This window comes from Panthera uncia, chromosome B1, assembly GCF_023721935.1.
Source record: "Panthera uncia isolate 11264 chromosome B1, Puncia_PCG_1.0, whole genome shotgun sequence".
NCBI classification, from domain to species: domain Eukaryota; kingdom Metazoa; phylum Chordata; class Mammalia; order Carnivora; family Felidae; genus Panthera; species Panthera uncia.
In genome coordinates, this window is record NC_064811.1 from 132936603 (window position 1) to 132960443 (window position 23841).

Genomic DNA, 23841 nt, shown 5'->3' on the forward strand with positions numbered 1-23841 from the left:
GTCCTTCCCTGCTCACACTCTGTCTCTCTCTCTCAAAAATAAATAAATATAAAAAATTAAAAAAAAAGAAAATGGGTGATGAGTAACTTAACCTTTAAAATGAAGTTCTAAATATTTTGTTACTATAACAATAATTCATAAAGTCCAGTAAAATCAGAGCTAAATTATAAATATAATCATTAGAATCTTAAAATAACAGTGTCCCTGTTGCAATGGAATTATTTTCATGAATAATTTTGTTTCTAGAGTAGTAATTCATTTGCAACAAATATTTATTAAGTTGTATTACTATGTTCAAGCCCATTCAGCTCTTTTGCATATTGTCCATAATACCTGTCAATTTAATTCTACTCATTTTTATAGTATGAAGTTTCCAGTATATTTAATAGGACATCATCAGATTTGTATTTAAAAACATATGGCCTTGTGTATTTCAGCCTCTCAGATGATTTTTTTTAGATTGGCGAGAAGAGTTGACCACGCACACACACATACATTTTACTTAAATTTTCTGATTTAATTAAAGATTCAGAAACTTTTCCAGTAAAATTTTAAAGAACCTTAAGAAGCAATAATTTGGAAAATTCAATTTTGTTTATTTTGAGCTAACAAATATGATAAGATTTCCCCACCCCCTTTTTTTTAATCATACTTATTTTATAACTGGAAGTTTGTACCTTTTAATCCACTTCACATATTTTGCCCTCCCCTCACTTGCCTCCCCTCTGGCAATCACCAGTTTGTTCTCTTTATAAATGAGGTAGTTTCTGTGTACATGACTTTATTTCTCTTTTTTTTTTTTTTAGTCTGTACTAAAACTTACCTTTTCTGGAGAGTTTCCAACCTTGTGGTTTCATGTCCCAGAATACAGCCTTTCCCAGTGCAACTTCTCCTGTCCATAGTTCCTTGACCAGATACCTAGCTGCCAGTAACACTGCCCATACAGTGTAGGATCCTCACAGGATTTAAAAATCCATTTTGCTTGGGGCACCTGGGTGGCTCTGTCAGTTAAGCTTCTGACTTCAGCTCAGGTCATGATCTCACAGTTCGTAGGTTCAGGCCCTACGTCAGGCTCTGCACTGACAGTTCAGAGCCTGGAGCCTGCTTCGGATTCTCTCTCTCTCTCTCTCTCTCTCGCTCTCTCTCTCTCTCTCTCGCTCTCTCTCTCTCTGCTCCTCCCCCATTTGTGCTCTTTCTCTCTCAAAACTAAACATTTTTTAAAAATTAAAAAAATAAAAATCATTTTGCTTGGACCATAAGATTTTTATTCTTCGCACTTAAGCACCATTTTGGAAGAACTGGCACTAACAATCCATGCCCTTTTATAAACTTCACACAGTCTTCTGGTTCTTAAATCAAACTTAGTGTTGGCAAGGCCAAAGTCCTATTTAAGAAAAGTGTCATTATCCAAATTACTGTTATCTCTTTTCAGCTAGTAATATCCTTTCCCCCTCTTGTCTATTTTGTGATCCTGATTTCAGGCTCTTTTATCTAGGTGGTTCTGATACTGAATTCGGTCTGAGAACTATAATCATAAATTCGTTCCCTGCATGTACTGTGAAAGGATCTGAACCCTGATCTGTCTGATACCAGCATTCCCTCTGCCCTCCAGCTTCTCTTCTCACCACCTCTCCCTCATAGTGAGAATTCTGTAATTGATAGTAGCTGTGGCTACGGATCTTGCAGCTGATGGCACTGGTTTCCCTGTTTATCCTTCTCCCTCTGTGTCCCTTTTGGCACCATCAGCCAAACTCTTACCACCCACCACTTTCTCAACACAGACTTGTGGCTTACTTTAGGAAGCCCTTAAAGAAGAAAAAATACAGAAGGAAGAAACTCTGCACTGGTCCTCTCTTCTTTCATTTTCAAACTATAGTTAGAATACATTTTCTCATGCAATCTAATTTAGTCACTACATTGTAGGGTATATATAAGCTTTTACTGGGTAACCCAAATAACAGCACTACCTTTTATTACATTGTTTTTCATGAAAAGTATATACTAAGGCCCAGACAACTGTCTTAAAATTTGGTGGGGGGGAGCGCCTGGGTGGTTCAGTTGGTTAAGTGTCCGACTTGATTTCAACTCAGGTCATGATCTCACGGTCTGTGAGACTGAGCCCTGCGTCAGGATCCGTGCTGACAGTGCAGATCCTGCTTGAGATTCTCTGTCCCTCTGTCTCTGCCCCTCTCCCCAACTTGTGCTCTCACTCTCTCAAAAAAATAAACTTTATAAATAAATAAATAAAGTAAATAAATAAATAAATAAAATTTATTTTGGAAATTCAACTTATTAACTTAATTAAAATATATCTTTAAAGTAGTAGCTAATTGTCACGATACCATGATCAGAACCTAAGTTTCCATCTCTAGATATCAAAGTAAAATAAAACAGGGATATAGAGTTAACATCCTTTGTAAATCATGTTACCAAGAATGTATGTAAAAGCAGATTACAATTTCTATAATAGTTGTTTAAGTTTACAGAGTATTTTTAGATGTGGATATGTAAAAATAAAAATGTATGTTAATTTCTGGTTGTAAATCTGTCTCATGTAGGTTAGTCAGGGGGCAGAAGAGGAAGAAGCCCTAGAAAAGTAGTAATAGTCTAACCCTCATTCTTAAAAGGGGGGGGGGGGGGGGGGGAAAACTGCCCTTATTCTGATTTTTTCCTTCAAATTTTTCCCTATAGCTTTAGAAGACTTTAAGAGAATATAATTTGTAATATTGTTCTGCTTGTTTAATTTGAACTAAAAATGCACTTTGAATGTTTCTTTCCTTCAGTCTATACCAAAGCTCACCTTTCCTGGTGGTTTACTAATTGGTTGTAGCCCTGGTTTCATGAATGTTCCCAAGATCAAAGGTTCCCACACAGCAATGAAAAGTGGAATTTTGGCAGCAGAATCTATTTTTAATCAACTAACTGGTGAAAATCTCCAATCAAAGACAATAGGTAAGAAATTCCTATTTAAAGCATAGAAAATTGTCAAGGTCTTCATTGAGATATTAAAAAGAATCTTTTTAGACATACACTTAGTATACAGATAAAGAATGAAAATAAATACAATTAAAAATCTTGAGGTCTTTTTTATGCATATTTCAACCGATATTTAAAAGATATATATTGTATCTGTCCCTTTACACAAAGCACTCAAATGTGTGCTGTGTGAAGAAAACTAACCTCAGTAATTAGATTTTTCCAGCAATGTTGTGTTTTATTCAGATCAAAAGTAGAATAGTACCAATGATATCTCACCTACTTAGAAATGATTTCAAGTTTGGGGTGCCTCACTGGCTCAGTTGGTACAGCATGCTGTTCTTGATCTCGGGGTTGTGAGTGCAGAGATTGGTCAAATAAACTTAAAAAATTTTTTTCTTAATTTGAAAGAAGAAATGATTTCAAGTTCGACAGTACTGCATTCCGTTTCATGTATGTAATATACACACTAAGATACCTCACAAATACTGAAGTGTCTTCAATCTGAAAACAGAACAGCTTTGCACACTGCAGAACCCGGGAGCACCTTTTCCTTTGCAGGCTTTGCCTTCTGCGGTGGTGGAGAGGAAGAGTGAACACTGAAACCTCTGTAAACCCTTAATCTATGAAGACCCTTTAATAGTTCTCAATTTTTCTCAAAAGCCTCAGCTTTCTTACTCTTCTGATTCCATCTCTTTTTACTCTCCATTCCAGCCACACTGGCTTCTTTACTATTCCTGAAACATGCCAAGCATGTTCCCATCTCATGGTCTTTACTCATGGCTAACTCCCTCTCTGCCTTCACCTTTGCTCAAATGTCAAACTCGCATTCATGGTGGCCTTACATTCACCATACCAGTTAATTTGCAACACACACAGAGCACTCCCAACACCGCCCCTCCACACACACACACACACACACACACACGCCGTGTTTTTTATATAGTATTCTCCCCCTTTTGGGAAGATACTTATTATCAACTTTATCTCCTGCCTCTTGCAGAGAATGCTTCAGCAGAGCAGGGACTTTGTTCATTATGAATCCCAAATACTTGGCATATAGTAGCAACTCAACGGATATTTGATTAAAAAAACCTTATTCCTTAGAATTCCAAATAACAAGTGCTCCTCCAAGTAGAAGTATGAAACCTGATTATGCCTTCAAGTATCTTTGTAGAAGTGGAGGCCTAGGATGTGGAAGAGGAAGGAGATAGATAGAACATAGAAAAGGCAAGAAGCTACTTCAAGGAGAACAGAATAGGTAAGGAGTGTAATTGGTGAGCAGTGGAACTTTTTTCCTAATTTTCTTGCCAAGTTATCTTTCCTTATTGGGACCACCAGCCATACATTCACCTTCTTGACACACAGTACCAGCACATAGATGATACTGAAGCAAGTAGATCACCAAAGACTAGATTGAGGATGACAGCCTGAGGGAAGGGAATGGAGCCAGAAGAGGCAACATTGTGACTGGGAAGTGTATAGTCACTATGGAGTTTGTGACAGTTAAGAAGAACCAGTTAAATGCATGCAGCAAGTTTTAGGTATTGTTACAATTTCCTAGGGCTGCCACAATAAAGTACCACAAACCGGGCTGCTTAAAACAACAGGAATTTATTCTGAGTTCTCTAGGCATTGATGGGACCTTACTCTGCTGCCTCTAGTCTTCTCACCCCTCCCAGCTTTCTGATCATTCCAGACATTCCTTGGCTTGTGCCAGAGTAACTCTGATCTCTGCCTCCATCTTCACCTCTCTTCCATGTGCATAAGGACACCAATCGATGGATGAAGGACCCACTCTATTCCAATATGACCTCAACTAATTACATCTGCAATGACCTTATTCTGACCCATCCTGAGATCCTGGGGGTTAGGACTTCAAAATAATCTTTTTTTTTTGGGGGGGGGGGGGGGGCACAATTCAACTTGTAACAGGTGACAGTGTTTCATTTAATCAGTTATAAAATGCCTCACTTTTATAGTAGCATGAACTTTGTAAGTAACCATTTCAGGTTCATTCAGTTTTGAAATGGATTTTCTGTGCTACTAGTTTAAGAAATCAAATGTCTTACTGGCTGTTAACAACATATATCAAATGGTTATCTTTTTTGGAAGATGCCAACATTTACACAGGAAAGATTCTTCAAATGTGGTCTCACGTGACCACCTGTTTAAATTTACTTAAGATTCACTCATCAAGTATTTCAGCAGCAAAATACCTTCATGATAAAGTATTTTATACTCCTTGAGGTGATTTGACACTTAACACTTCATGTTTTTAATAAAAGGACTCCATGTAACTGAGTATGAGGACAATTTGAAGAAATCATGGGTGTGGAAAGAGCTATATTCTGTTAGAAATATAAGACCATCCTGCCATGGAATACTGGGTGTATATGGAGGGATGATTTACACTGGAATCTTTTACTGGATATTTAGAGGAATGGAGCCATGGACTCTAAAACATAAAGGTAATTCCAACATACTTGAGTATGAGTATTAAAATCATTAGCTGCTTATGAATGGGGGGCACCTAGTTGGCTCATTTGGTAGAGCATGTGACTCTTGATCTTGGGGTCATGAGTTCTAGCCCCGTGATGGGGGTAGAGCTTACCTTTAGAAATTTTTTTTTTAACCTCATGAATGTAATCCATTAAGTAGTAGAGAAAGCAAATTTAACGTTTTGAACTTGTCTTAGTAGAGAAATAATGAACTCAGTATTTTTAATAGTGTATTGTTACCATAAGAGGGTTAAAGTTTTATTTCTTTGGTAGGGTATTTTCAAGTTTTCATAAAAATGTTTGATAAAGTACTTTTATATTAGTGTTTTATTTTTATTAAACATCTTTCTCAAAATGGTTTAAGGTTCTGACTCTGATCAGCTCAAGCCAGCCAAGGACTGCACACCTATTGAGTATCCAAAACCTGATGGACAGATCAGCTTTGACCTTTTGTCATCTGTGGCCCTAAGTGGTACTAATCATGAACATGACCAGCCAGCACATTTAACCTTAAAGGATGACAGTATTCCTGTAAACAGAAATCTGTCAATATATGATGGACCAGAACAGCGATTTTGCCCTGCAGGTCAGTAATGTGATTTCCATCCATTCCTAAAACACAAATATTTGTTTTAACCATGTTGGTAATAGACTTCCATTACCATTGGAAGTCTACCATTTTCATTGCATGGAAATTGTAAATGACCCCCTACATACAGCTTCCTTTAGAAAGCTCATTTTTATGGTTCTTATTCTATCAGTGCTGAAATAATAGGGATTTTTTGGTAAGCCTAATTCAGATGACAGTTGTCAAAAAAACTTTTCCCTTTCTATCCTCAGACCAAGATAAGGATTATGGAACACCAAAAAATACCTCTTTCCATGTTCACAGGACTTAAAATCATTTCTGTCATGGCTGCTCCTACACACACATACACAGAGAGTATATATACTAAAATACTAGGGTATAGCCACATTCAGCTCAAAGAAATGGTCCCAGACATTAAATTCATCATGAATACTGTATCCTTTAGTGTGAACTTTCAATGAGGATTGTAATAGGAATTGGGTCTCAAATGATATGGTAGAATAGTATGTAGATATATGAAAATTAGTACATTCTGGAGGGACTAGAATTTGAATATAAGCTCTCTGAGGGCAGGCACCCCAACAGTCTTTTGACTTTACTTTTAAATAATTTCTGTCATCACACTGGTTTTAAACTCTTCAAGGGGGAAGGACTGGATGTAATTTGTCTTTTCAGTTGTAGCACACATTGGAGCTCAAAAACTGCTAAATGTTGTTCCCTTGTTAGTAAGACTAACTCAGCCAATACTGCTGTACCTTCTACTTTTATCTATAATTTATTTTTTTTTAAATATTAACTAGTTGTTTTTAATTTTTTTTTTTAACATTTATTTTTGAGACATACAGAGACAGAGCATGAACGGGGGAGGGTCAGAGAGAGGGAGACACAGAAACCGAAACAGGCTCCAGGCTCTGAGCTGTCAGCACAGAGCCCGACACGGGGCTCGAACTCCCGGACCGCGAGATCATGACCTGAGCCGAAGTCGGCCGCTTAACCGACTGAGCCACCCAGGCGCCCCTCCCCAAGACATTTTATTTTATTTTATTTATTTATTTAAAAAAAAAAATTTTTTTTAACGTTGTATTTATTTTTGAGACAGGGAGCGACAGAGCATGAACAGGGGAGGGTCAGAGAGAGGGACACACAGAATCTGAAACAGGCTCCAGGCTCTGAGCTGTCAGCAGAGCCCGACACGGGGCTCGAACTCACAGGCTGTGAGATCATGACCTGAGCCGAAGTCGGACGCTTAACTGACTGAGCCACCCAGGCGCCCCTTTTATCTGTAATTTATACTAACAGCAATGGCACACACCAAGATCTTCACAATATTCTCTATGGGTAAACATTCAGAAAACAAACCTTTAAGGTTTCTGTAGCTACTGTTTGCAGGGGTTCAATTTCTACGTTTGAATTTTAAAAGTCAAAATATGCACTTCATAGTATTATTTATTTTTCCTTACAGGAGTTTATGAATTTGTACCTTTGGAACAAGGTGATGGATTTCGGTTACAGATAAATGCTCAGAATTGTGTGCATTGTAAAACATGTGATATTAAAGATCCAAGTCAGAATATTAACTGGGTGGTACCTGAAGGCGGTGGAGGACCTGCTTACAATGGAATGTAAACTGCAACTGATTTCATTTGCAGGCACTTGTGAGAGTTTCTTTAAAATGTATGGCAAGCTAACTAAACATTTAGAAGTCAACAGATTGTCAAACTATCTTACCACATATTACTGATCAGAATGTTCATAAAATTATCAACGAAATAAAAATTTTATACCTATGCCTAAAATTGTCCCATAAAAAATTATGAATACGCCTCTTACATAAAACCTTATCAATGAGGTAGCATCTGCTTACCTCTTTAATTCTTCAGAGATTCGGTACCAATAGCAAATACACTATTGGCCTTTAATGTATATTGCACTTGTCAAATTCAGGACTTCAGGTATAAACGTATTATTATTCTAGACCAGAGGTGAGCATCCAGCCCACTACTTTTCTTATGAATAGTTTTACTGGAACACAGCCATGCCCAGTGGTTTACATACTGTCTGTGGCTACAACTGTAGAACTGAGTAGTTGTGACAGATGATAATGGTCCACAAAGCCTAAAATATTCACTCTCTGGCCCTCTGGATAAAGTCTGCCAACCCCTGAACATGTATATCTGTATTATATGTAAGTATAAAAATGCCAGCAAAAACCAACCACAAAGAAATACATCAAAGAATCAAGGGAAACAGTATACAAACTTAAGCTTTAATCTGTTTATCCAACAGATGTGTCTTTAGATTAGAAACAGGCTGGACACCATTATTCTTTGTAACTAATGCAGAATAGCCATTAAAAAGAACCAACTTCACTGTATTTTGTAACACCGTTTTATTAAGAGTGAACCCTTTTCAGTATTCCTAAACTGTAAACAATGAGAAACCGAAGTATCAAAGGAAACACATCAGGGATCATCTATAACAGACAGAAACCTTTAAATTTTCTTATTGCCTTTATACAATCAATGCATATGTAAGTAAAACTGAATTCCTTATTAGGCAAACATTTTTGCATATGCTGCCTTCTCTTTATCTTTCTGTGCCTTTATCTTTTGTTTGACTTTCAGCAATTCTGCCTGGATAGCTGTAAAATAAATATGTAAATAGGAGTTATTTCTCAAAACATCCAAAAAATGAGGATGCCCAACAAACTGATGTTTTAGTATGACAGTTAATGCCCCCGCCGTTGATAAAACTCTTGTCCATAAAGTAACTGAGCTCTATTAACAGAATATTTTACTGAGGAAACATTACACAAACACAAAAACCATGAAACATAATTTTAGAAGATTGTCAATTTGAAAGAAGTGCCTTTCCTATTTTACTTTAGTAATAAGAAACTGAAGATACATTTTAATACCTAGGCCTACCATCACTATTTGTAGCAGGCTTTATTTGAAAAACAAATTTTTGTGCTCTAACTTTCCATAGCTTTCCTAAAACATATCCAGTAACTAGAATACTTATATTATGGCCTCATTCAGCTTAAGGAATGGTCCCAAACATTAAATTCATCATAAATACTTTATCTTTTAGTGCTGTGCTTTCAACTAGAATTACAGCAATAGGAACCAGATCTCAAATGATATGATAGAAAAATAGTATTCAGATGTGTGAAAATCAATATTCTGAATAGAGACCAGAATGTAAGCTCCTTGAGAGCAGGGATCTTGACATTCACTGCAGTATGGCCAATGCCTAGCCCAATAACAAACATTCTGTAATGTATGTTGAACAAATAGGTCTCTAAGTGGCAAAAAATACAATGGTTTATGAAGGTGAATTCTTACAGGACAAAACGAACTTTCACTATAAAAAGTACAAACTTACCTTTATCTTCTGGTGCTATCTCCTGAGCTTTCTTAAGATCAGCCTTTAATTGAAAAAAAAAAAAAAACATTTAAAGAAATTAGATGTATGATTTATGAAGGTGGTTGTCTAAAAAAATTAAAATTTAGAACAAAATTTTACCAAAGCTTGATCGTATTCTTTTAATCCTTGCCATCCTTGAGCTCTACGGTACAATGCTTTCGTATTTGATGGGTCTATTTCAAGAGCCTACAAAAAAATTGTAAAATTAATATTTTTATCTAAATATTAAGAATTAAATATATGTGCTAGATTTCAATTTACTGCCAGTCAGCTACAAATCAACCCTTTACTGCTCTGTGATAATGGAGTTGGATGGACCCTGTAAATACCCTCTGCCAGCTGGCACATTACATTTTGTCAGTAGAGGGCACTAAAGGGACACGGATGAGAAAAGCTGTTTCTCTTGCAGGTTCCCGTGCATTTGTCTTGGGCTCCTGCACTGAACTTGGTCAACAGCACTACCTGGTCAATAGGAGCTCCCTGCAGGCAACTTCCCTAAGCACTACAGGGAATCACAAGTATGGTACCCATTGAACTTCTCTGCCACCAGTAAGTCACAGCTATCCCCTCTCCAGTGAAGTACAGATCTCAGCCTAAGGGCCCTCAAGAGGTGACTTTTTCTTGAGGCTCCATCCCAGCTCCATGTATTTATATATGGCAGATAGATATATATCTGCTATTCCCATATTCTTCAGAATTCTCTTTACTAGCCAATCCCTCACTATTCCAATCTCCTCTTACATGTACTTTTATATTAAACTTTCTCTTTTCAAATTACTATATAGTTTCTATCTCCTGATTGGACCCTAAATTATCAGAGAAAAACATTATGAATAAAAATTTGTTACACTCTTTACTTGCAATCTAGGAGTTTTTTTAAGGAGCAGTAGTTAACACTTAATAGGTCTCTGCTCTGAAACAAACATTTTAGAAATAACCTATTTTGTTTATTCACATCTTCTAAAGGTAAATACTAAGATTTTACTGCAAAAGGCATATTATCTGCCTCACAAAGGTCCAAAAGAAATCCAGAGTTGGGGCACCTGGCTGGCTCAGTCAGTGGACCATGCCACTCTTAATCTCCGGGTCAGGAGTTCAAGCTCCACATTGGGTGTGGAGACTACTTTAAAAAAAAAAAAAAAAAAAAAAAGGAGGCGCCTGGGTGGCTCAGTTGGTTGAGAGACCAACTTCGGCTCAGGTCATGATCTCATGGTTTGTGAGTTCAAGCCCCGCATTGGGCTCTGTGCTGACAGCTCAGAGCCTGGAGCCTGCTTCTGGTTCTGTGTCTCCGTCTCTCTCTGACCCTCCCTCACTCATGCTCTGTCTCTGTCTCAGAAATAAACATTTAAAAAAAAAAAAAGAAAGAAAGAAAGAAAGAAAAGAAACCCAGAGTGAAGACCAAACTTTTCCTTGGATAAATTTTTTCCTGTTGTATACTCCCTTCTAATATTAGCCCTTATTCTACCTATCCTACCAAATTAGTATCTCATTAAAAAAAAAAAAATTTTTTTCAAGTAATCTCTACACCCAGCATGGGACTCAAACTTACAACCTCAAGATCAAGAGTCACATGCTCTACCAACTGAGCTAACCAGGCACCCCAGATCTCATTTGATTTCTACTTACTCTGGGCATAGCTGATTTAATTACATTGCTTAATGTGCAAAATACATAAAAATTACTGGAGATGGGTCTTTCTAAAATACACAGTTTGGAAAATTTTTCAACTATGCAATAGGAAGAATGTCATAATTGTTCGATTAAGGAGGTAATGCTGCCACCTATCTAGCTTTATCAGTCAGTATCCCTGGATGTCCCCATGAAGACAGGTGACCTTTGAGTGTCTCAGTAGTATCCATTCTCCCTATGTAAATCCTGATGACCCTAAATTGAAACTGACTCCCTCTTCAGCCAAATAAAAAGTTCCTTGAGAGTATGAGTCTTTTAACTGAAACACCTAAATCTCAGGGTGCCTGGGTGACTCGGCTGGTTAAATGTCTGACTTGGTTTTGGCTCAGGTCATGATCTCATGATTTGTGAGTTGGAGCCCAGTTCAGGCTCTGTGCTGACAGCGCAGAGTCTGCTTGACATTCTCTCTACCTCTACCTCTCTCTCTCTCGTATCTAAAAAAAAAAAAAAAAAACACCCTATCTCTGTTAGGTGCTTAAAATATGCCCAATACTGTGCTAAATGTTCTTACATGTTATATAATCTTTGTAACAATTCCATAAGGCAAGTATTATTTTTATTTAATATAAAGATGTTGGGGCATCTGGGTGGCTCAGTCTGTCAAATGTCTGACTCCTGACTTCAGCTCAGGTCACGAGCTCACAGTTTGTGGGTTTGAGTCCCGCATCAGGCTCTGTGCTGACAATACGGAGCCTGCTTGAGAGCCTCTCCCTCTCTCTCCTCCCCTTCCCTTCTCATGCCGTCTCTCTCTCTCTCTAAAAATAAATAAACTTTAAAATAAGCAAATAAATAAATAATAAAGATGTTAAAACTCTCTAAAATTAGGACTTACCCAACACAAAGTTAGTAACGGAAGTCTAACAAAAACACCCAAGTCTGACTGGCTCCACAACCCATAATCTTAATCATTCCTGGCTTTGTCTTCCAATACCTAGCACACAATAGGTGCTCAATATGTTAAAATGAATAAATGAGCTGATACTGTGCTCTGAAGGGAAAAGGAAAATATCTTCATTGGTATTAAGTTACATAACGTTATAAGCTAAATGAATGGATTAACAGGAAGAACTGAAGGTCCAAAGTATTTAGAGATAAAAGAACTTTTTCATCAAGTCTCATTAGGTCCTATGTAATAAAATATATTAATGTATATAAAATTGTTTTTGTTCAAGTTGATAAATCATAAACCAACTCCTTCAAAAAGTCTGATGTCAAAGAGACTTACCTCCAAACAACTGTCAATTGCTCCCTGCCAATTTGACATCTTCAGTTTACAAGCACCAATATTCAGCACGCAGCTTAAAGCTATAGGTTGCAGCTTCAATCTGTCTGCTTTCTCAATAACAGCCTTTGAACCTTCCACGTATCTGGAGAATACATTAATAAAGTTGGCATGTAACGCCACATACGACTTAACCTGCTCCTTCAACTATGTCAAAAAGTATTATGTCACTTCTGATATAAAAAGCTCATCAAATGCTAATATTAATATTCTTAATGATCACAATTTTATTTTCCTTTAGAAGATTTATTTTTATTTGTTCCAACTTTTTCCCCAAAAGTGTTCAAAGAAACCAATTTAACAACAATCCCCAAATCTAAAGATAATCATGCACTACTAACATGTCCCAATTTTTAAAACTCACGATCTCCATTATTTACGTTCCAATGTAATTATGTTTGGGCCAAGGTTCTCACTGTGGGAGAGGATATAGAATGAGTTGACTTTGAACTGTATTTTAAATACAGCTGACTTTGTTGACTTTGAACTGTTGACTTTGAACTGTATTTTTTAAATTTTTCCAACGTTTTTTATTTTATTTTTGGGACAAAGAGAGACAGAGCATGAACGGGGGAGGGGCAGAGAGAGAGGGAGACACAGAATCGGAAACAGGCTCCAGGCTCCGAGCCATCAGCCCAGAGCCTGACGCGGGGCTCGAACTCACGGACCGCGAGATCGTGACCTGGCTGAAGTCGGACGCTTAACCGACTGCGCCACCCAGGCGCCCCTGAACTGTATTTTAATACAATTCTTAGCTCTGCCCACGGAAGAAGGCCCAGAAATGATGAGCACACCTGGCTCTCAGAATCTGGTTTCTGAAATCAATCCCCCAATAAAAAGAGCCAGGGCTCCTTGAAGAAACTGCTAATACCAAATCAAGAAACAAGATGAACATAGAACACCTTGTGAAAGCAAGCAAGTGCTCACAGACTAATAGGAACATGTCAAACAGATACAGGGAAGGGGGCTTCCACTGGACAAATTGGAACCCTTTGAACATCAAAAAGAAGGAGAGTACAGTAACAAGCTGAACTGGAAAAAAAAAAAAAAAAACCACAGATCTACAGTGGTACTAAAAAGGGAGGCGGGGCAGAGGGAAGAGGCTCTTTCAAACATTAGAATGCCAGCTATGAATGATAAATTAGAAAATCAGTTCTGTCACCATCAATATAATAACTGATTCGGGCAAAGATCTTCAATGATGCTAACACCCACTGGATGAAAGAAAGATTAGGAGCTGGATATTTACACAATCTCACAGGATCACTTCACAAAGTACTTATTATTTACAAAAGGAAAAGGTACTTTTATGACACAAGCATCTGGCTAATACCACTTTAACCAAATGCCAAAACTCAAAATAGGCCAAATTGACATGTGCTTTCAGGATGTGGTATCATAGGAAATATTCAACACCACCGATTTAAGTGGTCTTGCCAAAATATTTAACCTCAAAATAATCTTGAGGGAGAAAACAAATACAGATGGTATTCCATAAAACAACTGACTTAAGACTGCACAAAATACAAATGACTTAGAAAACCTAATGTAAAATAGGAACTACCAAAGATTAAAGGAGACTAGAGACACAAAACCAAGTGAAATAATTAGGGAAATCTGCATATGGATTACATATTAGACAATATTATTGGATCAATGTTATTCTGGGGGTCTTTTTCAGTGGTCCAGAAGATTATGTGGAAGCATGTTTTTGATTCTTAGGAAATATCTGCTAAGCCATTGAAGGGGTAAATGTCATGGTATCTGTAACTTCCTTTCAAAATGATTCTACAAAAACAAATGTAGCAAAAGTTAAAAAGTAGTGAAAACAGGTAAAGGTAAATGAGTATTCACATACTATTCTTTCAATTTTCCTGTATTTTGAAATTTTCAAAATAAGAAGTTAGAGGAAACAAAAGAAATGCAACTATTTCAACACACCTGGTTATTATTCTACAAAGTAATTTTGCCCAAAAGACAATAAACTCTGAATTTCAGTTTATAATTCAAGTTACAAGTTATTAAAATTAACTTACTAAAAATATTTTATTACCTTAAAACTTTTGTATATTTTTTAATGGCCATCTCCCAATTCTGGGATTTGAAAAAAGTATTTCCAATATTTTTTAAGTCTTCTGTTATTAGTAAAATTTTATCTACCTGTATAAAAAAAAATACAAATATGTTGCATTTTAGTAATTAATGTAGCTAAATGCTAGGTTCTATCATTAAGACAGACTGATACAAAGCTCAAAATTTTAGTACTATTTTTAATAAAGTTTGACTAATCTGAAAGTACTCACATCTTTTAAATCTATATCTGCATCCTCGGGGAAATCTGGATGACTGTCACCAGAGCCATCTTTTGGGAATATGCCCCAATCATCCCCTTCCTTCAATTCTCCGCATTCTGCAATAACGCACAACTGTAAAAATAATCCTAAATTGTAGAGGTGCACTACCATATTAATGAGATTAAAAACAAAAGATCTAGGTTTAAAAGCTATACAGGTATAAGTTATGTGCAACACTGTCCATGTCACTTCTAAAATGACAGATTGACAGAAGTCTCATCTATCTGCTCTGATTACAATAATGCCCTTTATATACATTCCACTATACAATACAGTGTCACTATTTTATGAAAGTGTTTTACTGCTATTTAGCGGCTCAGTATACAGAGAATAGTTGAAAATGTTATCATTTTCTATATAATTTTCTTTCGGTGAGGCATGTCCTTTCAAGTTTACTACTGTTTCCATCATACAATGAGAAACAGTCTATCTCCTCTAAGTATTTCAGTTTCCAGTTCCCACACACAACCCTGCCAACTAGGTTAGGTAGTATTCTGGCCACTGTGATTCAAGGACATGTAAAATACGAGGTTCTTTACAGAGTTATATAATCTAGTCTAAACCCTCAAGTAATTTATACAGGATGAGGAAACATGCCAAGAAAACTTAAATAACAAGATCAAGGCCAAACCACCAGTTAAATGGCAGAGTCTAGACAGGATTCTTGGTTTCCTGTCCTCTTCCTACTATGTACTACTGTACATACTGATTCAAAGTTTTGCAGGTATAGAAAGAGTTAAGAAACCTACAAAAAATCACCAAAATTGAAGTTGAAATAATAAAAATCTCCTTATAAGCTATCCTAATCTCATCTTTCCCACTGTAGAAAAGTTTTAAAAAAAAGTGGCAGTCCAAGCTTCAATACCAAAAGTCATCCTAACATTCTCCCAACTAATAATCACCTGATCCTTTTACTTATGTTTAAGGCAGTAATTAAGATAACAAGTATATCTCACTAAAACTTTTTACTTACTTTGGCAGGTTTTTCACCTTTCACTTCTACATTTTCCAGTATCCTTGCCACACCCATTCCTTTAATTACTTGACCAAATACCACATGTTTCCCATCCAAATGAGGAGTCGGAACTGTTGTGATAAAGAACTGAGAACCATTTGTATTGCAGCCTGCGTTTGCCATGCTCAATAAACCTTCCTGGTCATGCTGTAGAAATAAAAATCATTAAAAGAAAACCAAGGTTAGTGGTCCTAGTCTGAATTATTCTTTCACTGACCATTCACATAAAACTAGGGCAGGCTTTAATGTTACTCAGAGCAAACAATGTAATTTTATTTTGTATAAATTGCAACCTTTAATCCACAAACATGGGGTACTTAATCACTTTTTAGACCTTAAGAAAAGTTTATGAAACCAAATAAAATAACGAAAACAATGGGGGGGGGGGCAGGTTTCTAAACAGGCCATTTTGAGAACATATTTGTATCTCAACTTAAGATGAAGATGCTGCATTACGGAAATCTAATGATTGTACTCTGCCCTCTTTTCATAAGGAATGCTCTCTCTTCTGAGAACAGGGAACAGTCTTCCCATTTTTATGAGCCTACACTTTGATTCCTCCTTTACACATCAATAAACTGGGAACAGTGATGGGACATTCAATTTAGACAGGACATTCGTTAGGTACTTTCCTAATCTCAGAAGAATCCAAACAGGGGCACCAGGGTGGCTCAGGTGGTTAAGCATCCAACTCTTGATTTTGGCTCACATCATGATCTTACAGTTTGTGGGATCTAGCCCCAGGTCAGCTCTGTGCTGGCAGCGTGGAGTCTGCTTGAGATTCTCTCCCCTCTCTCTGCCCTGACCCCATGCACGCGCACGAGTGCGCACGCACACACACACACACACACACACACACGCAAGCTCTCAAAATAAATACATAAATAAAACTTTAAAAAAAAATACAAACATTATGGCTTTCACTCCAGGTGAATCTTCAGAGAACCATTCCAGAGAAAAGACCTAAACAAACTGCTGCATACATCTCAAAATCAAATTTCTACTTGGCATCAACCTATTCAAAGATTCTATGAAACCCAATGTCTTCATCTTTCCACTTTATCCTTAGGCTTTCTAAATTTTTGTCGGGTCATGCAAAGGCTGAGGAAAGCCTTTGTCTTTCCTCACTCATATCCTTCAAACTGGCATCTATGTTTTAGTTCCTGTCTAACCAAGTCTTGGCCACCCTGCAAGGCCCAGTTTAAGTACCCATTCCTCTTCAATGTCTCCCCTAATAATTTAGAATATATAAATCATACCTGTCTCCTAGAATATATAAAGTCTCAATCAATTTAGCATTAATTTGCATATTATTTATTCTCCAGTTGTCCCATGTGTTTTAATCTTGTCTTCCTGGGAAGATCTTAAATTATCATCAAAGCCATTCATTTTTATAAACCCTCTGGTGCCAGTGACAGTACTAAATACATACAATTGCAGCCAATGAATACTGTTTAAAAGACTGATGACAATTTCTTTTCAAATTATCCTAATTACCTTGCTCATATTCCTCATTTCCAAAGATATTACTTTACTTTTGTACTTACGTGTCCCTTCTTACAACTTGAATGATGCAATATACCCCAATTACATCTTGGGAAAATGAAGATAAGGCACAGGCACCACTAATGTCCTTTAGGAGCTTGGACATTAACCATATCCGTTACTTTGCAAATCCCCTGACATCCTGGATATTAGCGATGGTTTTGTTGCTCTTCAAATTCAAGCATAAAGATGCACAAGTTACCATCCTTCTGATAATGAGAACATTTTTCCTGGAAACAATTCTGCCATATGGTGGCCACTCTTAAAAACTCATTGGCTTTACTGAAGTATGTAAACCTGGATCTCACAGGCATAACCATTGTATTTTTGCCAAATAAAATTAGTGGATCAAATTTTTCTATATTAAAAATAATAAATATATATTAAATATATATTTACAAATATGATACCTTTTACAAGAAAAGGAGAATCTAAGCACACGTTGAAACATTTATTGGTTCTTAGTCCAACAAGTATCCCAGACATCTAATAACCTTTACTATTAGCAATAAACATTCCCTTTTGTCCACTTTACCTTATAATAGAAATTTTCATCTTCAAATTTTTCACCATAAATACTTTCCCCGCCTGTCCCATTTTGATTTGAGAAGTCTCCACCCTGAATCATAAATTTCTTAATAACTACAAAAAAGGAAAACAGCTATTAGAAACTAAAATATGGATGACTATAGTAATGTTAACTAATGAACATGTAATACGAAAGATGAACTTCCTAAAACATGACTCTAGTCTTAGCACTCTCCTGTCTTTCCCCACCCATCCCCACAACTCCAAACTCTTAAAAGAATTTTCATAGTCTGAGTCCAAACTACTTTTACTGCCTGCTCACTCACTAATACTCAAAGAATTAGTTCAAAAGGCACCTCCTTGTGAAACTGTCACTGAGACCCCCAAGTTGGATCTCATCAATTTTCCTCCCACAGCATCTTGATTCTACCTTTACAACACATATTGTAATGATCTGTCTCTTCTAGGAAACAATTTCTTAAGTACAGCAACTGCTTTTCACCATGCACATGGCTAGGCACGTTACTCATTAAAGTCTACTAAATAAGATCAATTATTCTGAGATTTGTTATACGATAATGGAAGTACTTTAGCAAGTATTAGCACTTGGTGTCAAAGGTTCCCAAGACCACCTCCATGTTCAGACATTTTCTAGGATTCATGCGCCTCAGCATTTGGTTGCATTACAATAATGTAATAAAGATACATAACTAGATGATAAAAGAAAAAGATAATAAACAGAGTCTGGAGGAATCCATGTGCTTCCTTACACTCTCTCGCTTCTATGAGAGGTCATATAGCACATTCTTCCCCCAGCAAAAAAAAAAAAAAAAATGCAGCAACATGTGCACAATGTTGTTGCCCATTACAGACTCATCCAGGGTTTTCATCAGGGCTGATCATGCAGTTACTCTCTACCTAGCCATGTACCAAAATTTCAGACTCTCAAAAGGAAATCAGATGTTCAGCATAAATCAAAGTGTGTGTACAAACAATCTAGGCACAGTAAACCATCATTATGATTCAGGGAATCGTTCAAGTGCCAAGTTCCTAAACTCCAGCTAATGGCCATCCTGCAAGCAAACCTTTCTAAGGAAAGCAGTCTCAGGCCTCCTACATCAACTCTCTTCTGAATACTACATTCTATTAGTATAGTTTAGTATTTTATTAAACATAAATGTAAAACATTTAAATATTTTATAATCAACATTAATTTTTTCTTAATCAAGTTTCTTTTAAAAATACTACTCATGATTATGCTTTATTTACTCATTAAGCAAATATTTATTGAGTGCCTATTTAATAACTATACTGTATGCTGAAGACAAAACGATGAAAAGATTTAGTTCCTGAATTCATGGAACCTAGAGCCTACTAGGGAACCATCAAATAATCACTAAACAAAGGGTGACAGGCATTGTGAAGTGTCATCTTTTAATTAAAATAATACCAAGACACTGAATCTTTCAATCAGCTACAGCCTTCCCAGGCAATCCTGTCCAGTACTAGGTATAACTTTTTTGTCATCAGTCAAGCTAAAGTCTGCTTCTTGGGGCGTGTGGATGGCTCCATCGGTCAAACATCCAACTCTTGATCTAGCTTAGGTCGTGATCTCAGTTTGTGAGTGTAGCTGTAGGCGCAGAGCCTGTTTGGGATTCTGGGACTCTCCGTCTCTCTCTCTATGCCCCTCCCCCGCTTGTGCTGCACACATGCACTCTCTATCTCTCAAAATAAATAAGTGAACTTTAAGAAATAAAAAATAAAACTAAGGTCTGTTTCTTTATCATAGCACACCCTTTTTTCTCAATCTAATCCCACTGGTGTGAAGAGCCAGATGTCTGGTGAAGCTAAGGCATTCCATTTCTAAGTAAACCTTAGCACCCTCTCAGAATTCCACTTTTCACAGCCCAACCTTTATGAAATTGAGCTACTGCCTCAGATGTCAAAGCATCCTCCTGAAACCAGCAGTAATTTTTAACTTTCACTCTTTATCACTTGGTATTTTCTTCCCTAATGCCTACAGAATTATTTACGAGAATCAGATTCAAGGGGCACCTGGGTAGTCCAGTTGGTTAAGCGTCCAACTCTTGGTTTCGGCTCAGGTCAGGAACCATCCCACTGTTTGGGAGTTCGAGTCCCACATCAGGCTTTGTGCTGATATAGCCTGCTTGAGATTTTCTGTCTCCCTCTCTCTGCTCTTTCCCCGCGTGCACACGCGCGCGCGCGCACACACACACACTCACTCACTCTCACACACACACACACACTCTCTCTCTCTCTCAAAAATAAGCGTTAAAAAAAAAGAATCAGATTCAAATTTTTACACATACTTCGATGGAAAGGACATCCTTTGAAATGGAGAGGTTTCCCAGTGGTGGGGCCAATGCCTTTTTCTCCTGTACACAATGCACGAAAATTTTCTGCAGTTTTCGGTACAATATCTGCAAACAATTCTAAGACAATTCGACCAACTAAAATAAAAAATGAAATCATGTCAGTATGCAAACAACCAAATATGCAAATGATAAAAGGGGAGCTGGTAAAATTCTAGTGACTGAAATACCAAGTTCTCTTTTTTGGTCATTTTTCTAACATTCAAATTTAGTCTTATGTTAAGTGTCATGTATCTTCATGAATCTGAAGCAATTACTTTTCTACATCTTAACAAAGGATCATAAATACAGTAGCCAGAAGATTAACACCATATAAGGGACACTATGAAGTGCAAATGGTTTTAAATTCTGAGTAATTTCTTCTAACTTGTACTCAGAAATTATAACCACCAAGTAACCAAAAGGAGAAAATTAAATATCCTTTGAGTGGTCAGGTTGGCTGAATTTTAAGTATAGCTGTAGCCTCTGTGTTCTATGGAATCTGCCTAATGCAGCCGCTCAAGCAAAAATGTGAAGTTGTTCCCATTTTAGACAACTCCCAAGGCAGGTAAAATAAACCTCGCGCTAATTTCAAAACAAAATGTACATGTGCGTCCATAATCATCCACGGGGTCCCTAAATCCTGATGTCTCCGTTAGTATTTGCGTTAACACAGCCTAGCCCCACAAACCTAACCCGTTCTACAACAAGAGCAATTCAGTTACAAATCGATACGCTAATTCACAAGACCCTAGGAGCTTCCGAGCCGCTGACGTAGCCTAGGCAACCACATTGCTACACTGAGCTCCTTTTTCCCAATGCCAAAACAGAAAATATTCACCAATCTGACGGTACCTCTAAGTTAAAAATAGGTAATAAGAAAAACCAACAAACAAAAGTTGCTCTATTTATAAACCACATGGCAGCTGCTGATATATATCTCGCGTGGCAAAAGACATGGCGTGACCGGAACTCAACAAACGCCTATCACAGTTTTCTGAATGTCCCACTACATACATAAAACAACCTTATTTCATGCCTGCTTGATGGAAGGTGGCGAGGAACCAAATCAGGAGAGACAAACTAAAGGCCGCCACAATCCCCAAACCAGAAATTTCCAGAAACTTCCGCGCGACCGATGGTATTGGTACAAGGGCGCGGGCTCCACCCAGCCTTGGAAATCAGTATTTGTTCCAACAGTCCAGTCTGGGGAGCCATCCCCTTCGCATCACAGTGCAGCCCCTGGCCCGAACCGCACGCCACCCTCGCAGTCGCCCAAATCCTGGTAAGTCCAGCTTCCTCGGGGCCACTCCCCAAGTATCAGACTCTGCTCACCTCGCTCCCCTCCGATGTCCACGTCAAAGAAGACTCGGGGGTTACTGGGGTTGGAGGGCTTAGTCTGGGGGGACGGGTGAGACATACTGAATTGCAGATGCGCTTGGGAGCGAACTCAGACAATCTCGTGGACGCCCAGCACCTTCGACCCCAAAGCTACTTTCTTCGCGACGATCTGTCGGCGGCGCTGACGAGCTACTTCCGGCGTGAGGTCGGGAAGCCGCGCCCTGACTTCCGGCGCCTCCTCCCGGCGTCGTTTCCGCGCGCTGGAGCTCGTGCGCGTTCTCTGTAGTTCTCTGTCCTGTGCTATCTCGCTTTTCGCGTACTGATTTTGCAGCCCCGATCGTTTTTATTGTTTTCGCACGTGTTTCATCGCTTTTCCTACCACGGTAGTGTAAAAAAGCTTTGGAGACCGTCCTCTCCATCCCAGCCTCAGGTCTGCCGCTAACGGATGAGTGACTGTTCTCCGAAACTCATTTTGCTTGTCTGAAAAATGGGACAAAATGCTCACCTTGGGGGGTCGTTTTGAGGATTGAAACGTAAATTGCTTAGCACAATGCCTAACACAGCCTGGTGGTAGCTAATCAATAGTGGCCATGTTATTACTGCCTTATTGTTAGAAGTTACTCTTAAATATTAGCATTTTTACTGATGACTGTGAAGCTGAACGTCCAGAAAAGAGCAGTTTCGTTCCCTGATAAAACTGTGTTATAGTCCAGTTTCCCCTTATGGGAATTTGTGTAAAGATTTTACCTAGTCATAGGAACATAGACTCACCTCTGATCAAGCCTAATTTTGGAGAGAACTGGTATGTTCTTTAGCACTTCCATCTATCCTCTCCCATTAGAATTACTCTGCTAGGACAAGAATTTAGTTTTGTTCATTGCTTTATCCAGAGCACTTCTAACAGTGTCCAGCAGGTAGTAGGTGCTCAATAAATTGTTTTGAATGAATGAATGAGTTATACAGAATGCTAACAAATTTTATTTCCATGTGTCTTTGTGTATGCTTTGAGAAGATTATCAGTGCTTCCTGCTGACCCTTTCAAATTCCAGCACATTAAAACTAATGTAAAATCTTAATTCCTTACCAGTTGACATCCTTGAATTCCATGGTGTTGATTCTTTGTGGTTCCCTGAGGATCAAGTAAGCTCAGCACACAACTCATGAGTCCTTTGATGAATATGAATCAAAATAAATTGTTCTCTAATCCATTCTCATTTCCAGGCTGCAAATGGCAATTTACAGTTTGTCTCACAAATATCAAAACATAAATTCACATTAAAAGTTTTCTACTCCTCTAGCTTAAAGGTAGCCTTTAGCTTATTATTCTGAGAATTGTCACTTTTACGCCATGACCTCCTAACCATTATTATCATTATGAATATCATTGTGATTAACTACTTAGGATAGTTAAGCACTTCTGTGCCATCAGGCTTCGGGGTTCAAATTCAATCACTAATTAACTTGTGACTTTGGACAAGTTACTTAACCTCTGTGTGCTTCAGTTCCCTCATTGGTAAATTAGGATAATGATAGGTATCTCTTAAGTTGTTTTTTGTTTTGTTTTGTTTTGTTTTTAAGCTCTACACCCAGCATGGGTCTTGAACTTGGCAGCCCCAAGATCAAGTGTCGCATACGCTACTGTCAGCCATCCAGGTGCCCTTTCTTAAGGTTTTTATGAGGATTAGGTGAAGAATTATTTAGATGTTTTAGTATCAGAAACATAGTACTCAACAGGTATAAGCAATTATTAATTATAAATAGCTAATACCTTATTAAAATAATAACATACTTCAAAATGAAAGTTCAAACTGCAAAGGTGCTTTGAGGATACCTCTGCATTCTCAGAAAATATAACGTGATTCTTCCTGTTCTACAAGTTTCTGAGTGTAAAAGACTAAATGTTACTCTCACTGTGTCTAGATTTTTCACAGTAAAGTAACAGCTTTATATAAACTGTCACATTCCTAGAACAAACTTGGGTAACAGAATCATACCTTTCAAAACCACTCCAGTACTGATCTCTAGTGAAAAGATAAATCCTTCTAGAAGACAACCTGTCCCCTTGTCCGCTTAACTAAAACAGGGCTTCAGAGTTCTGAAGTCTTGCCTGTGTGCAGAAACAAAGAGCAAGCGGCATGCACTATTTCTTAGGGCTAAGAACATAATTTCATCTGAGTAGAGGGATGAGTATTTGTCTAAGAGCTCTATTATTATTTCTGT

At 37.7% G+C, this 23841-nt stretch overlaps 2 protein-coding genes across 3 annotated transcripts in view; one reads left to right on the forward strand and one right to left on the reverse strand.

Moving 5' to 3' along the window:
- Positions 1 to 8509, forward strand: part of ETFDH (electron transfer flavoprotein dehydrogenase) — a 33804-nt gene extending 25295 nt beyond the window's left edge. For both annotated transcript variants that reach the window (XM_049631237.1, XM_049631236.1), the window contains 4 exons: positions 2784 to 2952; positions 5265 to 5447; positions 5842 to 6063; positions 7529 to 8509. In XM_049631237.1, coding sequence (XP_049487194.1) covers positions 2784 to 2952; positions 5265 to 5447; positions 5842 to 6063; positions 7529 to 7692 — 738 coding nt within the window. In that variant the 3' untranslated portion in view covers positions 7693 to 8509. The remainder of the gene's footprint in view (positions 1 to 2783; positions 2953 to 5264; positions 5448 to 5841; positions 6064 to 7528) is intronic.
- Positions 8510 to 8610: 101 nt separating this feature from the next.
- Positions 8611 to 21836, reverse strand: PPID (peptidylprolyl isomerase D). The gene is made up of 10 exons (XM_049631239.1): positions 21616 to 21836; positions 20239 to 20379; positions 17916 to 18022; positions 15794 to 15982; positions 14770 to 14892; positions 14520 to 14626; positions 12410 to 12551; positions 9595 to 9681; positions 9454 to 9496; positions 8611 to 8707 (listed from the first exon to the last, which is right to left on the reverse strand). The coding sequence occupies exons 1-10, from the start codon at positions 21698 to 21700 to the stop codon at positions 8619 to 8621; spliced, it is 1113 nt and encodes a 370-aa protein (XP_049487196.1). The 5' UTR covers positions 21701 to 21836; the 3' UTR covers positions 8611 to 8618.
- Between the last annotated feature and the right edge of the window lie 2005 nt (positions 21837 to 23841).

Coding starts and splice junctions, on each gene's coding strand:
- PPID (XM_049631239.1), bottom strand. CDS start 21,700: ATGTCTCACCCGTCCCCCCAGACTAAGCCCTCCAACCCCAGTAACCCC. Junction 14,893..15,793: donor AAGGTGAAAAACCTGCCAAA/GTAAGTAAAAAG, acceptor TTATTTTTACAG/TTGTGCGTTATTGCAGAATG. Junction 8,708..9,453: donor GATAGCACCAGAAGATAAAG/GTAAGTTTGTAC, acceptor TTTATTTTACAG/CTATCCAGGCAGAATTGCTG.